General features: G+C 40.6%; 1 protein-coding gene across 2 annotated transcripts in view; it reads left to right on the plus strand.

Moving 5' to 3' along the window:
- The window catches only part of dacha (dachshund a), a 387,374-nt gene that overhangs the window by 225,699 nt on the left and 142,241 nt on the right, over window positions 1-19,434 (plus strand). For both annotated transcript variants that reach the window (XM_078211668.1, XM_078211669.1), the window contains exon 3: window positions 15,029-15,160. In XM_078211668.1, coding sequence (XP_078067794.1) covers window positions 15,029-15,160 — 132 coding nt within the window. The remainder of the gene's footprint in view (window positions 1-15,028; window positions 15,161-19,434) is intronic.

Here is a 19,434-nt window from a genome sequence, read left to right on the forward strand (position 1 = left end):
CAGTGACTTTGCACCACTGCAGCCTCATGTTGACTCCAGTATAATTGCAATCTAATAAATGAACTTAAAAGTGAATCACTGAAAACTTTTAAAAAAACTTTACTGAATTTTCAGCCCCACTTTGTGCTAAAATAAATATCTACTGTTTCCAGGTTGATGATCAAATCTTGTTCATCTGTACAATGCTTAACTAATGTGTTGTGAAGCTCTTAGTATAACTCAGCACTGCATTGTTGTGATGAGCTGTCAGTTTCAAACAATCACCAGGAATATAGCAGCACCATTAAAATATATATTTTTTATTCATTTATGGTTTTCCTCACGTGTAGTAAGCTTCTGTGGCTAGTAAACTTTAAGTATATCTCTACAAGAAACAACTCTCGTTGATTGGTAGTACAGAATTTGAGTATTGCTGGATAAGTACTCTTTTTTCTGCAGAATGCTGACTGTATTCAACTAGCCTGTGCATTCAAAACTCAGAACATAATGTCTGAAAGACATGCTGTTTAGGTGCATTGACCTGAACAGGCACCAGAGTGTGGTGACTGGGGGAATTTCACAGTAACTTCATTGCAGTGTTAATGTAAGCCTTACCTTGTGACCAATAAATAAACTTTAAACTTTAAATAAAACATTAGATGTGAATGGACAGCACTTACTGAACAGTCGTGAGTGCTAAGAATTATGCACAACCAATTTAAGATCAGTTGGGCTCACACTGTGACTCACTTGCTAAAAGCTACATATATTAATATGCAGGGATCCGTCCTCTGAACAAAGAACAGAGCAGCACAGGAACAGGCCTTCAGTCCACCAGGTCTGTGCCGACACAGATGCCTCTCTAATCTAATATTTTCTTGCCTCTACATGGTCCATATCCCTCCATTCCTGCCTATTTATGTATCCATCCATATGCCTCATGAACGTTGTTATAGAATCGGCTTCCACCACTTCCTTCGGCAGCGCGTTCCAGGCATTCACCACCCTCTATGTGAAAAACCTGCCCCTTGCATCTCTTTTAAACTTTCCCCTTCTCACTTCAACCTATGCCCCCAAGTAATTGACCCTTTGACCCTCATAAAAAGACTCTGACTATCCACTCTATCCAAGCCTGTAATAATCTTGTAAACCTCTATCAGGTCCCCCTCTCATCCTCCGATGCTCCAATGAAAACAATCCAAGTTTGTTCAACCTTTCTTCATAGTCTATATTCTCCAAACCGTGCAATATCCTGATGCACCCTTTCCAATGCATCAACATCCTTCTGGTAGTGTGGCAACCAGAATTGTACACAATACTCCAAATATGGCCTAACCAAAGTCTTATAAACCTGCAGCATGATTTTCCAAATCCTGTACTCAATGCCCCGACCGAACAAGGCCAGCATGCCATACACCTTCTTGACCACCTTGTCCACCTGAGTTGCCACCTTCAGGGAACTCTGGATCTGCACACCTAGATCCTTCTGTATGCTAATATTTCTAAGGGCTCCACCATTTACTGTATACTTCCCTTTTACAGTACACCTTTCAAATTGCATCACCTCACATTTGTCCAGGTTAAATTCCATCTGCTATCTTTCGGCCCAGGTCTCCAGCCAGTCTACATCCTGCTGTATCCTCTGACAATCCTCCTCACTATCCGCTACTCCCCCAATATAAATACTAATCAGACCACGCACATTTTCTTCCATTTCATTGAAATATATTACAAACAACAGAGGCACCAGCACTGATCCTTGTGGAACAACGATCCTCCAGTTAGAAAAGTACCCTCCACTGCTACTCTCTGCTTTCTATGCCCAAGCCAGTTTTGTATCCATCTTACCAGCTCACCTCAGATCCCATATGAATTCACCTTCTGTATCGGCCTGCCATGAGGTACCTTACTAATGGCCATGTGTACAAAAGAAACATCTTCAAGAACATGGGGAGCAATAGTTCTCTGGTGCATTCACCATGGCAATGCCTCAACCAATCAAAGTCAACTTGCCAACTAATCAGCACTCTTTCTCTTGCAGTATAAATTGTTGCTCCCTTTCAAACCTGGCATTCTTCTGTCTGTCCTGATGAGTACAGGATGAATAGCTTCAACAGCATATCTCTTTTTTAGCAAAACTCTAGCAAAGCTTCAGTGTAGGTAAAGAACCAGTGGATCATTTATATCCATGTGTAAGTCAGATGTAAAGAGCTGTATTTGGCTTGGCGATATGTATATAAAGAACTGTACATACAAACATGAAAATGTAATGCTTTATGCAAACAAATTAAAAACAAATTAAGTTATAAGCCCCAAGTAGTTTACAGTAATTTTATTTTAGAAGCCTTACTGTTCATTCCTGAGGGGAAGGAGGTACTTGGGTATATTTAATTGGATGCTGATTGTCCTGACATACTTCACTTAAGTGGCAATCGTTATTTATATAGCTGAATGGTGAGTTAAAGAATTTCTCACTTGTTGGTCATTTTTGTGGCTTAATTTGGACATCTGGAAATTTGGAAACTGCACAAAAGTGAACTTTTGAATATTTTCTGAGGTTAATTTTATTTATTTATGGAAATCTAAATTTACTAGAGATAGTGATAACTGCCAAGCTCCCACAGGGTTGTTCTGCAATTTCAGCTTCTGTGCTCCAGGCAAAGGGCAGGATGCACATCAGGAAATTACTTTTTCCCAGCTTTGAACTTCCATCCATTAGCTGTAAGAAGCAAAAAAAAAGTTATGTTTAAGTACTGTAAGGTGAGAAAGTAAAGGCAATGGGGGAAGTGGTAGTTGGGTTACTTGAGCGTGCAATAAAGAGCTATGGGCTCGTTCACAGGAGGAGGTTAATTATTAGGCCGAATTGGGGAGGTGGAGGTCTGTCAGTGATTTGACTTCCGTTCCCATGGTCCCAACCTTTCTGAATTCCAGATACCACAATGCTTTTTCAGAACCTAACCTGCATTCCCAGTCCTTTATAATCCCAGAAGCCCTGAAAACCTTGAACTCGTCTATTGCTCACAGATCTCGAGGATCCCTCTCTCATTGATCCGAGATGCCAGCACTTGCCCAGTGCTTCTGGGATGCTGACAGTCCCTCCCAAGTCCTGAGATCCCATCCAAAATTTTGCTAGACCCTGAAACTCCCATCACAGCGATTGTAAGTCCCTGCTCCTTCTTCCCACCTCCACTCCCATTGTTAATAAATTAAAGCTAATGCTCCACAGGAGTAAAATCCATGGTTTGTGCATAACCTCTGATTCCCCATGAAAAAAAAGATGGAATTAAGAAAGCCCACCAACGCCTCTACTTTCTCAGAAGACCAAGGAAATTTGGCATGTCTGTTTCGGCTCTCACCAATTTTTACAGATGCACCATGAAAAGCATCCTTTCCGGATGTATCACAGCTTGATATGACTTCTACTCTGACCAAGACTGCAAGAAACTACAAAAGGTTGTGAACGTAGCCCAGTCCATTGCGTAAACCAGCCTCCCATCCATTGACTCCATCTACACTTCCCGCAGCCTCGGAAAAGCAGCCAGCATAATCAAGGACCCCCACACACACCTTGGACATACTCTCTTCCACCTTCTTCTGTCAGGTAAAAGATACAAAAGATCACATATCAACGACTCAAGAATAGCTTCTTCCCTGCTGCCATCAGACTTTTGAATAGATCTATATCTACACTGATCTTTATCTACACCTGATCTTTATCTACACCCTAGCTATGACTGTAACACTATATTCTGCATCCTCTCCTTCTCCCCTATGTACTCTGTGAACATTATGCTTTGACTCTATAGCTCGCAAGAAACAATACTTTTCACTGTATCCCAATTCATGTGACAAAAATAAATCAAATCATATCAAAGGAAATTGGATATTAGATATCACGTAAGGTATAAACGTAATATATTGATTTCACAAATCTTAGAAATAGTTTGAAACAAATGTTAGTGCAAGTATGAATGATGATGATTATATACAAATGAAAGAGTGGCAAGTGGTACTTGCCTGTCTGTCTGCTTGCCACAGTTTTTCTCAACATTTTTTTCTTGCACTCAATACAAGAACTGACATGTAAAATCTGATTGACTATATTGTGACCTGAGGCCTGCATCTTTATACATGTCATACATGAGTTAGTGTCCTCAATCTGTTACTTGACCCTCAGTTTTGGTGTATATTTCATTGGTGATCAGGTGGGATGCCAAACATGTTCTTTTGAAAGGCTGTCATACTCTGGATCACAACTTTTAGGGAGATTTATTTGCAGATCAATTAATACACAGAAGGCCGAAAGATACAGCGAGATATTGAGTCACCACAATATTTATAAACCAAAATTGGAATTAGTCCACAAAGATAAAATTTTTTGAGCTTCTTTAAGACCGAGTCTGTTCGACCAAATGGGGCGGGATTTTACAGCCTGGCTCGACCCGAGACCGGAAATTCCCACCCGAGGTCAACGGATTTCCCATTGTCCACCCCTCACCCGCTCTGATTCCCTTGGTAGAATTCTGGCGCTCAAGGAGTTTTCGATGAAGCAGGCAGGTTTGTCCCAAGCAAATCCCCCAGATATAATGGGGGAAGAAATGGACTTGCAGCTGAAGCTAGTGGCCAGTCAATAAAGTGATTGCTTCTCATGCCAGTCTGTGCCTGCCTGAGGCATAAAGGAAGTTAAGTAACAAGCCTCATTTGAATGAAAGGAGATGAGTGGCAAGCAGGCATTCTGATAAAGTTGTCTAGGATCTAAAATTGTCTAGAATCCGCTCCCTAAGCCTCGCCAACTCTCTATCTTTCTTTCCTTCTTTAAGACGCACCTTAAAACAAACCTACACCTGACCAAGCTTTTGGCCATCTATCCTAATATCATTTCATATGTCTTGGTGTCCAATTTTGTTTCAAAACACTCCTGTTGAGTGCCTTGGAACACTTTATTGTGCTATATATAAATTCAAGTTATTGTAAATATTTGTGAAATCAAGTTGAATTTCTCCCCCATTGTTCAATTTAGACGGTGCCAATTTCATTTTTCTCCAGGGTTTGGATATCCTGCCTGAACCAAGGACATTGGCAGAGCTTCCCCAGGATGAATCGAGCATAGATAGAGTTGTCAATCCCCATTTAAAGATGCAAAAGCAGGAATTATTAAACAAAAGCCCAATGGGTAGACATTGACATTAATGTTTAAGTTCGAAATGCCTGCTAGTGCCTTGACCAAATTTTGTTTACATTTAGAGGAAAGCTCCATTAATTTGACCAATATAGACTTGCCCTTTCCTGTATTACAGCAGTGACAACAATTCAAATTATTTAATTGACTGTAAAGCGCTTTGGGACGTCCTGAGATTTTCATGGTCCGATTTTAATTTCTGGAACATTCCCGGCCAACGTTTTGAAAATCTGTGAGCAAAGTCTATTTCCATCTTTAACTCTGGACACTTAAAACTGTGTCAAATTAAATGCAGAAATCTCCTAATTTACTATGTCAACCACAAAGTAAAATTATGAAGCTTGGTGTCTTCTCAAGGGCAATTAGGGATTGGCAATAAATGCTGGGTTGTTCAGTGACGCTCAGATCCAATGAACAAATAAAGTCATAAAGAAGCAGTATTCACAGTATCTTGTGCAAAATATCTTTCTAACTGACACCCAATATTTCATCTTGCAGAGAGCACTTGGCTGTCATGGTAGGAATGCATAGAATTTTCATGTCGAAAACTAAACTAATAAAAATGTCCACCATGGAGTTTAAAAATTCAAATATTTTGATAAACAATTCCTGTACGGCTCTGTAAAAGGGTATAACATTTTACATTTCTTGACTTAGCAATGTTAAGCTCAACAGCGCGACAGGCCTGTGCATTCGTACACAAATTAGACGGTGATGGATAAATTTTTAATTTCATACTGAAATATGTTGACTCTGTAGGTCTTTGCTCTTTTTCGTTGCAATAATTAGCAGTCCTGAACAAATCGATTTCCAGTCAACATTTTGGCAGAAAGATTTCCTCACTAATGTGCAAGGGCTGTGATCCCATTTAAAATTCATTTGGATTAATAAGCTGTTTTAAGATGTCCGACTCTTGTTGCGTTTGAACTTTCGGAGTCACGATTATGAATTCAGATCCCTACAAAAAAAAATCATCTAATTTGGTTTGTTAAAAAAACAACATTGTAAGTAATCTTCTTGTCAGCTTTTATACCATAAAGGCAGGTCAGCAGCAAATGAAATGGTGAGTAATGGGCCAAGTATTACTGTGCGATTTGGGTTTTTTTAAGTCATAATATTCTTGATTCTGATTGTAGCTTTAGTCATGCTGATGAAATCTGAGTGATAAATGAATAACTGGGCACATTTAAATTTATCAGATTCCCAGAACAATTTTAATAAGTTTGCCAGTCATTTCTGATAAATTAACTTAAAGATACAATCGTTTGAATTAATATTGGCCAAATGATTGTTCTAAGTTTTAGAACTCGTAGCCTAGCAACACTTTCTAGTATTTCAAAGTCGCAGCATTTATTTTCTTGCTGATTATGGCAAAGCTTGATGCTTTCAGCAGGAAAGGAAATCTGTACAACACTCAAAAACGTTAAGTGTCGAAGGTTATGTTGTACATTGAAATATTTATTAGCATATTATATTGTCATAAGCTTATATTTATTGTGGATTAAAGCTTGTAGTTAGCAAAAGATAACATATTGACATTGTTAAAATGCATACAGTAAATCACTTACACAGTTAACTGTCAGTGCCTCAAGCCAAAAGGAGAAAATTCCATTTTTAAACCCTTTGAGGATGTCACTAGAGCAGAACTTTTGCACCAATATCAGGTTTTCCATTTACTCAGGTGCTTACAAACAAAGATGTGCTCTTGGCCATTCTCATTGTGTTGTAAGATCTGGTAACATATTATTTCCAAAAGCTGTGCAGCATCTAGAAAGCTTGAGACAATGAAGCCAATATAAATTCTCTCATTTTGTGTCCTTCTTTGTCAGAACTATGCAATCCAATGAAGCATTTGTAGCTCCAATATGTATCGTCCCAGTTTAACCATCAGAGCCTCTTCTCCAGTGCCTAGTTTTAACTGGAAACCATCCAGTGTTACTGCAATGTGCTACTCACCATTATGGGTGCTTGATGTGACCTATAAAATGTGTTAAAGTGTTGACATTGTGTCTTTTCACTTCCGCAGGCAAGCAGCACAGTAATAAATCAGATATGAATAAAAAAATAGCCTCATCCCAAGCAAGAGAGAGACCAACAGCTATTTACAAGTGACTAATATTAGCTGAAATCTGACGTAGTTTAATAATTTTGAAATGCAATAACTCATCGCACCATCTTGAAGCTCACAGCTAAACCAGGAGGCTAAGACAGATGATATTGCTAAAGGTTTGGCATTGTTGGAAGATAATTATTGTCAGAAGGAGGAAAACTGTGGAGGAGAGATAAAAAAACATGCTGGAAGTACACATTTCCTAACTGACTATCCAGATTTTAGTCAACTAAAACCACAGTGGTTTCACTCGTGACATCTAAACTGCTGTACTCGCTGAAAGTCTCTTCACGCCTAAAACCATAAAATGTTCCCTTTGCGGTCAGGGAGAGGAAAAAGTGTTGTGATATATATATTTATTGCTGTATCTGTTTATCCCTTTAAGTACTGAATGATTGTAGACATTTAGCTGACAATTTTGACTTTAAATGATGCCCAATATTAATTCAGCTATCTGTTGAATATCAAACGAACATATGAAATAGGAGCAAAACTAGGCCCCTCAAGCCTGCTCTGCCATTCGATAAGAACATGTTTGATCTGTTTGTGTTTCACGTTCTACATTCCCCTTTTACCCCCAATCACTTGAGATTCCCTTGCCTAACAAGAATTTATCTACCACTGCTTTAAAAACATTCAATGACCATGCCTCCACCCGCCTTCTGAGGCAGAGTTCCAAAGTCACACAAACCTAAGAGAAAAAAATCCTCCTTATCTCTGTCCTAATAGGATGACCCCTAATTTTAAAACAGTGCCCCCTAGTTCTGGACTCACCCACAAGAGGAAATTGTCTTTCTCGTCCACCTTATCAAGACCATTCAGGATCTTACGTACTTCAATGAAGTAATCTCTTACTATTCTAAACTCCAGTGGAAACAAACCCAGCATGTTCAGCCTACCCTCATAAGACAACTGCACATTCCAGGTATCAATCTAGTAAACCTCTTCTGAACAGCCTTCAATATATTTGCATCCTTCCTTAAATAAGGAAATATAACCTGCACAGTCGCTGACTGTGAGGGTCCAATGCAAAATGAGATTTCCTATCTTCTTAGTAAGTGCGAGCCAACAGTACAGGAGTTGGTTTTAGAGTTAATATTAAAGTAGATAAACAATAAAGTAAACTAATAATCTGACGAGCGGCGACAATGGGGATTGGTGTTGGAGGAGGAAATATTTACTCTGGAGCAGTGTGGGTTTATTGTCCTGAGGTGGGTGAAAGAGTATCGGTGAGATCAGCAGAGAGTTAGAATTGCACTGCATAAGGATATACAATAACTGACCAAGGGCACACCAACTGCGTGCAAAATTACCATTTTCTTGTCACATTACTTCTCCAACACAGTCCAACATTTTGTGCTTTTTAATTACGCATGGTGTTTTCAATTCTGCAGACCACTAAACTTGGCTGATGCCTGGCTTACTTAGGGAAAGAAAGATTTAAAAATAACAGATGGTAGGGAGATGAATTACGAAGGCATATGTAATCTCTTGGGGCCACGTGCACCTTTGTATTGCATTCCCAACCATCTGTTATTCAATATTTTGTACCTTGACAATATTACATGTAAAAGTCTTGTGTTATTACATAGGCCAGAGAGACCAAACATCCCAGGTGGTGTCCAAGTGTCTTGTCACTCTCCAAGGGTTTAATCCATTGAGCAGTGATAGATCTATTCAGGTTTCAAAATGCTCGATTCATTTATTTAACATCGGCAAGGATTTTTACACATGTAAATTTTCTCAGCCTTTGTTGTAATAAATGTTTCAACATAGTTTGGTGCAGAACCAAACAGCATGAATTTATTCTTAGAATATTGTGAAGAGATGGAAACATTACAATTTATGACTTGGAGACTGAAATACCACAGCCCTCAAAGGATTTAGAGATTCTCATGACTTCACAGTTGGTTAAGTGAACTGACAGATAAAACAAATGGCTGTCTCTGATCTGCAGAAGCTTTACACTCACAAAACGCTGAGCTGTAAAGGGTAAATCAGACAGCAGGCATTTGATGCACTACTTTTGGTCCAATAATATAGGACTTAAGAAATTGTGCATCGTTAAATATTCACCAGAAAGGAAAATAATCAACTGTGGCCTTAAAATGTGTGTCTTCATTTCAAACGAGATTCCGATAGATGTTTTTCACTAGATTTTGCTCTTCTGTTTTTTTTTGTCTGCCTGCTCCGCCTCTCATGATTCTACTGTGTCAATGCAGCTTTCTCCAGCTGAGACCTGCTCGATCCATGTTGCAGATGTTTCTGAGAGGTAGGGTTACCAAATATGGTTGGAGACATTTCTTTAGGCTTGAGCGCATGACTTTCCATTTCCATATCCAGTATATTTTAGAAGTAATAAATCAAAATGTTATATAAAAATTGACAAAACTCTTCCCTAAAAATGTCCCTATGACTGTTCTCAGAGGTTGCTCACACCGCAGTGTCTTAGGAAATTAATATTCAACTTCTGGAGATTCCAGGCATGGAGGATGATATGAGCTCTTACCAGTGAGTTTGAATAATGGTACTAAAGTACTTACTTCACTTTACCCTTCCTGGATTGGGCTGCCACACTTATCAACAGAGCCTGAATGGCTTCAACACAATAATGTTGAATCACAAATACCACTCCGCCTTCGGCCTCCTACTACTAGGTTAATGGGTCACTTTAATTCAGCTGCAAGATGAACCATATTTAAATTTAGTGTTTATCTCAAAATCGGACTGCGTTTTTTGAGGAAGGCATTTATAAAAATTGAGGTGTTAATTTAAGGAGTTTTGTTACAGGCTGTTTAAATACTTATACGCTTACAATTATAAGCTTAATAGCCACTGTTGATGTGTAAATATCTTGTAAATGCCTATGTACACAAATGGAACCCAGCCCAAAGTAAATAGATACCAGATCCATCCCATATGACAGATTAGGTGAAACATTCGTTGGCATCAGTGCCACTCCTAAGGGCACTACACCAGACCTGCTTTGCTTCCCAGTAGACGGGCAGGCAGTGCTACAGACCATTGTATACATTGTGTTTATCAGTGATCTGAGCATGCACACCCACACACACACACACAGTAAAAAGAAGCACAAAGCAACAAGATAGGCCTTGGAGGACTGGGAACATTGATTGAAGCATAGTTACATTAATGGAATTTTTTCTGCTGGTAAGTGCTGTGGAGTGTTTTTGGGGGCATTTTGGCACATTTGCCATAGAGTGTTGCTGCATCCTTAGAGGGGTTGGCAGAGGAGTAGGTGGCCTGTTCAGCAACAGGTATGGAGGCAGTAGGTGTAGTACCCCTGGCTCTGCAACATGTTAGGAAGATGGAGCAGAGGCTGCAGAGTGGGTAAACTTCACCATGCACCCTTTTAAGTTGGAGCTGGACTCCTCCATGCTCCTTGACAGTGACAGGACACTGCCTAGCGGGCCAGCCAATGCACCCAAATTCTTGGTAGACATTTCCAATTAATGCTGTTCGCCATGCTGCCCCCATCGAAGTCTGCACCCAAGTCCTCTGCTGCACTACTCCAACGCCGGCATCTCCACATCAGCACTACTATCTGCCACCTCAGCCTCCTTTCATTCTGGCTTGGTTGTAGCTCACTCATGCCTAGTGACTCACCAGTTTGCTGATCTCAATTCTATACTAGTCTCAAAGGTAAGCGCAGTGCCAGTGGCTGGTAGTCGCGAGTGTCAGATCAAGTTACAGGGCCTCTTCATCAGTGCTGTGCTTTTTGCTTTCTTTCCTCCTCCTCCGGCTGCTGCAGTTGTGTAGGCAGCAGCTTGTGGGTATCTGAAAGCAGGAAATCAGAAGGGGGCTGCTGTGAGAGAATGTGTGTGGGGTGACAAGCAAGCAGTCCAGGGTCACAGAATGAGCAGCTTGCTCATCATACGAGATAGCAGGATGAGGGCATCTTGGGAATCAAGAAGGAACACGAGGCAAGAAGCTATCATCTTGCTCAATGTTCTTAGTACCATCGGATGCTGTGGACCCTGTCATAGCCAGTTCCATGATGCAGAGAACCATCTCTGCCATAGTGCTCAGTTGATGAAAGTGTCTTGTTCCCCACCAGTTCGGCTTTGCTCCATGTGACTATGTGTCACTTTGTCCTGCAAGATAGAGGGAAGAATGCCCGTGATGTGTTACACAGTATTTGGATGATGTGCCTGCCATAGCTGGAGGTATACGGAGTAGTGGGAGATGGGTGTGGTGCTGACAGCATTGGTATGCATGTGAGGCTGAAGTGGCACATCTGAATGTCAGGTGTGAATCTTGAGTGCCAGGGAGTGCTGATGGGTGAGTGATGGAGGTCTGGTGCATTGAACAGTGTGAACAGCTGGTGGAGTGATGGGTGGGAGATGTGTTCTGAAGATGTATTCACTCTGGCATTAACCACCCATATCAGATCATTAGACTTCTTGTGGCACTGCTGCCAGCTTCTCAGGTTCAGATTATGGGGCAGCAGACTATCTGCTGCCATTCCCTTCTGAGGGTGGAGCTAAACGGTCTTCTAGCCCCTGCTGTGGAACCAGGCAGCTCTCCTCTTACCCACCTCCACCAGCATTGCCTCCAGTGTTGCACCTGTTAGTCTGTGTGCCCTGGTGCTATTTTCTTGTGGGACAGGTCTGTCTCCCACAGCGATGGAAATCTGACATACCATATCCTTGGTCTTGATGATAGACCAAAAAGACAAAACACTGGAAATGCTCAGCAGGTCTGGCAGCATCTGGGGAGAGAGAAATGGAGTCAGTGTTTCAGCCTGATGACTTTTCATTAGAAATGCTGATCAGTCTGGAATGTCAATTCTGGTATTCTCTCCATCAGATGCTGCCAGACCCACTGAGTATTTCCAGCATCTTCTGTGGCCCTTTCGGATTCCCAATATCCACAGAATATTGCTTTTGATGATAATTGGATTTGTGAGTTAGAAGCAAGCAGACTGGGACAAAAGTGTGTCTAACTCAGTGGGCATGAAGGGAACTATGACACCACCTGTCTTATTATGTCAGATGCAGCAGCTCGATACTCATCATTATAATGGAAAATCACTACTTTGTCCACACTACAATGTTTGCCAAATCGCACCCACAGATAACAACATACTTTAGAAGTCTAATCACTTTTATGTACAATGTGCTTTTGTAGCAGTTGTCTTTGTTTTTTTGCTTACATTGAATTATTGAATGAATGATTAAATAGACTCCAGTGGAAAGCAAATAAAGTGGCCTTTTGCGTCAATTTAATCCATGGCCAACATTTTTCTGCAAGAGGTTGGGTACTTATCGGAATTTAACAGTGCAATGAATATAAATATTATAAAATAATTCATGAACTTGTGTTGAGATTACATGTTGTTTTGGAGGTTGAATATAACAGACAAGCCATTGGTCGCAACCTTTGCAGCACTCATTCAAAAAAATCAAAACCCCAAACAAATCATGAACATAAGTTAATGTTTAGGACTTTAAAAAAATCACCCTTCATTGTACACCCTGCATTGTACACACCCACCCAAATACCTGCCCAAGTGTATGATTTGTTAAATGTTGGAACAAAAATCGAAGGTTTATCTTAAATTTTCAGACACTGAAAGACTGTAGGAGCTAACGTAATATGCTACCAATTGGTTTTCCTTTCCAAGGTGGGTGAGCAGTTAGTTTAGCAAACGATCATGCAAGAAACTTAGGCCAGAATCTTATCACCGTTCACGCCGGCAGGATTTTCCCATCCCACTGCAGTGAACGGAGATTAGGTTGTCCGCCAAATTCTCCGACCTCGGCAGCAGCGGGAGCGTGGCATGAGCAGCCGGTAAGGGCGTGCTCTTAATTTGGCCAATCAGTAAATCGAAAACATTGAATTCAGAGTTAATATCAAATGTTTTGATAGGCTGAAAGTGCACATTGCACCCACACCCATAGAGTAAAGAATGGTTAATGTTGCCACCTCTGATGAAAAACTTACACCGAAAATATTATTAACCTGTCCTTTCCATTTAAAGTTGCTAATGGACCTGTTTCCAACATTTCATATAGTTTTTGCATTTAACCTCTGCCCATAAACAAAATGAAACAATGCAGTGCACAATTTAAAATCACAACTGGAATTCTCTGGCCGTTTACGCCCCGCCGCTGCTGCCGGAGACGACAGTGAATTTGGTGCTCAGCAAAATCTCCATTCACTGCAGCGGGACGGGCGAATCTCAATGGTGTGAATGGCCGAAGAATTCCAGCCTATATTTTTGGAACAACTTAATTTTTGCTTCCATGTGTAATGAGCAAAAAGAAAGACTTGCATTTATATAGCTTTTCACCAGACATCTCAAAGTGCTTTACAGCCAATTAAGTGTTTTTGAAATGTGGTAACTGCTGTAATGTAAGAAACAACAAAACCTGGGGCAAAATTTAACACCCTCGCATGGGTGATTTGGAGGCAGGGAGGCCACGTGATTATGGGGGGAGCAGTTGCGGAGTTGAGATTCTGTTGCCTTTCTGCGGCCCTCCTATTAAGCCTGGGGTGGGAAAAAAGCCGGGGAGCAGTCTTCTGCCCAGACACCAATTGAGGTCCTTAAGTGGGCAACTAATGACAATTAGAGACCTAATTTTCTTGGGGCTCCGAAAGATCAGGTTGGCAGGGGTGCTGCCAATATTGGTGGCAGATGTGGGGCCACTGCCACCCTCAATTCCACTCACGGGGTGGGATTCTCCGACTGCACTCACCCCAAAACCGGAAAATCCCGCCCGAGGTCAATGAACCTTTGCATGGTGTGCCCTTCACCTGCTACAATTCCTGTGGTGGGCAGGACGGGCGAATTCCACCCATGGTGTCTACTATTCTTCAAAGCTGTTCACAATTATTTTGTTGTGAATAATGGAGTTAGAAGGATATTTGTAAGCAGAGATTACCAGTAATTATTGGTCACACACCGCACTCATTCCTTGTTAATCCTTCCAAGTGCATCCTGATGATCATTAAGACTGTATTATGAAAACAGTTGAACTGTTACTCTATTCAAGTATTTCCCCATGTATTTGTGTACAGTCTTTACAGGTTTATCTTCAACAGACACGTTGGGGGAAGAGAGGATGGTGAATCTATTCTACTTATTTTATGTCCAAAGTAGAATTTATTCCCTAGAAGTCACATCTTCAATTGTGACTTCAACAGAAACTTTTCATCTCATTAATTTTATTTTGAAAAATCTCATAAATTACTTTTATTTCTCCCCTCCCCGCACAGCTCTGGGATGATCGAGTAAATGGTCGTGGGCACCAGCAATGCGAGTCTTTACTTAACGTAGCAGTGTGGAATGATCCTCCTTTTCTATCGAAACAATTTTACCCCACCCCCGAGAATCAATAAAAACGCTGGAACTATCTTTGAGACAGATGGATATAAATGTCCGCGAAGACATGCATTTTGACTTGTCTTTTCTAATTGGAAATAGAATGCTTTAGGCTGAACCTATATTATACATCATTCAAGCATTTAGCAGGTAGATTGTTGGTCTGGTTCAATGAATTATACCATGGTTTTTTTGCATTGATGTGCACATAAACTGCAACACATCAACTTAAAACTGTTAGAATATAGTGCTTTAGCTTTACAGCTTTCAGATAGCATTTTATTATTAACTCTTGAGTAGATGACACTTTTCAATTACAGATGTAATATATTTTAACAATCTTCCACACTATAATAGACAAAATCACTGTCATTCAAATAGTGACATGTTATCTTCATCACTTGTTTGCTAGGTTTAACTGCTGCAGCAATGGCTGAAGCGATGAAGTTACAAAAGCTGAAACTTGCGACGATGAATAATCTCCATGGTAATGGTAGTCAAAATGGCACTGAGTCTGAGAATGAAGAACTGAATTCTAGCACAGGTGAGTTCCCAGTCTGTAAGTATAAGCTACTCAAAGACAAAGGTTATTTGGAGTTAGTTTGCCATGAATAGTTATCATCGTATCTTTAACACAATGTGCCTACACTGCCTTCATATCACAGTGCCATTAAGGCAGCTGTATCCCGCCAAAAATCTACTACTTTGCAAAATCACACTCTCAAAGTCAGCCCAGAATCTGCTGCAAAAGCAAACATGAGTTTGTGACACTTGATGTTATGAGTGTATTACAAAGCAACACAGAAATTTGCGGCAAGGCAGAGGTACAAGATGAATTGCCAGAACACAGTTCCATCCTTGATCTCACAAAAACTTGGACCTTGCAGTCAACCTCCCCATGAATCTCATGAAATTGTTGGACTTAGGCAAGTATGAATCAAACTCAGTAGTTAGAGCTGCTATTTCACCATACAAGACCAAGGTTAAGAGGATAACTTATGGTCAGCCCAGAAAGAGAACGGTCAAAACTGTAGAGTGTCACTCTTGCAGGTAATAAACTGTTCATAGAGATTTCTTTAAATTTTAGTTTCTAGAGATGTATTTCTTCATTTTGGTCTCTTTTTCTATCTCTTAATCCAATCTTTATTTCCCCTTTTATTTATTTTGCTGTCTTATTGGATTCTATTTCTTCCTCTACCGTTTTCTCTTTTTTTTTCTTAATCCTTAAAATCATTGGTTAAGAGATAGACTTTTGGTTACATCATTCATCAAGATTCTAGATGTTCTGCTTCCTCGACTTTACCATGACCATTCGCACATCCAGCAATTTGCAGAACAAAAATTATTGAGGAAAAAGTTCCAACTCATTCTCACAGACAAATTTTGGGCCAAAATCTTTTCAATGTTTATAGCCGGGATTTTCCGGCCACACTCGCCCCGAAAACAGAAAATCCTGCCCGAGGTCAACGGACCTTTCCGTGGTCCGCCCCTCGCCCGCTACGATTCCTGTGGGCGGAACAGAAAATTTCGCCCCCATGTGTTGTAATGCTTCCAAACATTAAAAAAATTAGGACAGGCTGATTACAGAATCCTGATCGCATCTCACTATCTGATATAACAGGTTGTTCTTGAAAATCTTCCAACAGTCGTGTCTCCATCAGGAAATATTGAGTAACAAAGACAATCTATTGGATTGACCACAAACTATTGGATTAACTGAACTGATGAACTGCCAACTTTTTAAAAGGTCCACAGTTTTCCATGGTGTGCATAAATCTTTAGGCACAATAGGATATGTAAAAGATGCAGGTCAAAATGAATACATAAAAACATTAATCAAGAGTTCAAAATCCTTTTCACCAGATTCATGGTTTTTTGGCATTTTCACTAACCGGGTTTAACTGTCAGAGCATGAAGAGTGAAATGAACAGTTAACATTGATATTGATAAATTAGTAAATTTTACACCGGGTGGCATGGCGGCACAGTGGTTAGCACTGCTGCTTCACAGTGCCAGCGACTCAGGTTCGACTCCAGCCTTGGGTGACCCGTGTGGAGTTTGCACATTCTCCCCGTGTCGTGTGGGTTTCCTCCCACAGTGCAAAAATGTGCAGATTAGGTTGATCAGCCATGCTAAATTGCTCCTTATTGCTAGGGGAACTAGCAGGGTAAATGCATGGGGTTATGGAGATAGGGCCTGGGTGGAATTGTGGTTGGTGCAGACTTGATCGGCCGAATGGCCTCCTTCTGCACTGTTGGGATCCTAGGATTTTGAATGTAATATATGCTGAAAAAACAGTGTTGTAAAAGATAAAATGGCATGATATTTAAATGTCTCGGGATTCAAGAAGGTTTGTCGAAAAACAAATGACCGAATGAAATCATTGACATAAAACTCAGGACCCAGCTATACAGAACACTGGGAGCTGGGAGTTGAACGTTTATAGTGGAGTAGATACCAGGGGCGTCTGGAACCAGAAATTCTCAGCTAAACTCAGTAGGCCATTTGCTGTTCATCAAATTTTTCATCCCACCCACAGCAATTACTGCAGTGGATGGGACTGAAAACTCCACCCTAAATTCCTGAGAAAATCAGGGGATAAAGTTTTAAAGGAAGACAGGAAAGCAAGAAGCAGAGGACATGGAAATAGTTGAGAAAATGAAGTGAAGATAGTCGAAATTGAGGAAGTAGGTGAGAGACCAGGCAGTCTCTGTGAATGGATTGAGGAGCAGACTAAAGACAGCATAGATTGTAAAGGCAATAAAACAAGTGAAAAATGGAGACTGTGGATAGACAGGAATAGGTACCAGAGATAGATACAGGAGAATCAAGGGAAAACAGTACGCAGTCAAATGAAAACCAGGTTGAGAGAGCAGAATAGACATTGGAATAAACTGCAAAGGGGAGAGGTGTGGATATTGAGGAGATTTAGAATGAACGAAAGTGAGATATCATTGCATATTTTAATTGCGAAGATCAGATTAAATTTAAAAACAAATGATAACACCTCGATGACAGTACAAATATTGATGCATCATTTGTGTCACTCCATCATTGACTTGAATAAAGTAAAGTACTGCTGCATTTGGGAATTAGTAAGTAGTTTATAACAAGGTTTTTCATGGGACTAAACCAGGTAGAACACAAACCACTGCTTCTGACTTCACTCACGTCTCATTAAAATTATCTATTTAAGTAAACTACTGTACAGTTATGTGCAAGGCACAGTCTCATTAGCTGCAATTGATTTTAGAGCTTAACTATTCCAGGTTGACGGACAGAGAAAAATGTCTGCTGCTGCCTCAGCCAGCTGCATCCCCCTGCTGCCTTGTGGTTTTCCATTGACTATCTTTGCTACTACTGGGGGTCAGTTAGCTGAATTGGCTGGACGGCTGGTTCTTGGCAAAGCCAACCGCAGGGTTTCAATTCCCCTACTGGCTAAGGTTATCCAAGAATGCCCCACCTTCACAACCTTGCCCTTCATCTAAGGTTTGGCGATCCTCAGATTAAATCACCAACAGTCACCTCTCTCAAAGGGGAGAGCAGCCTATGGTCCTCTGGGACTGTGGCATCTTTTTTTTTTGCTATGCTACTGCATAGAAACTGGCTGAAGAAAGCTATTGCCATCAAAAGTACCTTTACCTGAAAACTGTTACAGTACTACTCCACTGATAAAATAATGCAAATGGAATTGCAGTAAGAAGTAGTTCTGTAAAGGCTGTGTGTAAAGTGTGCAATAATATAGATTTTAAAAAATTAAATTCTGGAGAGAAAAAATTGAAAAAAGAGAAAAAAATGTTCACAAGTACGCCTTAAGTACTTGTGTGCACACACTGGTCTTAATTGGCTTAATTTCTTAATTATATCCCTTTGCATCAAAGTGTGTAAGAGAACAAAGTGCTGTGTTTTGATTTGATTTGATTTATTATTGCCACTTGTATTAGCATACAGTGAAAAGTATAGTTTCTTGCGCGCTACACAGACAAAGCGTACAATTCATAGAGAAGGAAACGGGAGACTGTAGAATGTAGTGTTACAGCCATAGCTAGGGTGTAGAGAAAGATCAACTTAATGCAAGGTAGGTCCATTCAAAAGCCTGACAGCAGCAGGGAAGAAGCTGTTCTTGAGTCAGTTGGTATGTGACCTCAGACTTTTGCATCTTTTTCCTGACGGAAGAAGGTGGTGGAGAGAATGTCCGGGGTGCGTGGGGTCCTGAATTATGCTGGCTGCTTTGCCGAGGCAGCAGGAAGTGTAGACAGAGTCAATGGGTGAGAGGCTGGTTTGCGTGATGGATTGGGCTACATTCACGACCTTTTGTAATTTCTTGCGGTCTTGTGCAGAGCAGGAGCCATACCAAGCTGTGATACAACCAGAAAGAATGCTTTCAATGGTACATCTGCAAAAGTTGGTGAGAGTCATAGCTGACATGCCAAATTTCCTTAGACCTCTGAGAAAGTAGAGGCTTTGCTGGCATGTAAGCCAGCCATAGGGGAGGTTTAAGTGATGAATGGCAACAGCAGTTGATTTTCCAGTCCCATCCTCTCCAAGAACAATATATTTTAGGATGATTACAAGTGGAACTTGCCTACCTGATTGCTGAACACAACTGCGTCAGAATCAGATGGTAGAACGCGAGTGATTCCAATGTATCGTGGTCAAGCAAATGATGGATTTGGTAGGATTAGAATTAATTCTCATTTGCCGCATTAAACAAGGTGCAAGTTTATTTTGAATTAGCTTTTGCATTGAGTGACACTGAATTAAGGTTGAATTCAGTGTAATTTAACAATACAGTGGCATAATGGTAAATGGTTTTGA

The sequence above is a fragment of the Mustelus asterias genome, chromosome 4 (assembly GCF_964213995.1).
Source record: "Mustelus asterias chromosome 4, sMusAst1.hap1.1, whole genome shotgun sequence".
Lineage (NCBI taxonomy): Eukaryota > Metazoa > Chordata > Chondrichthyes > Carcharhiniformes > Triakidae > Mustelus > Mustelus asterias.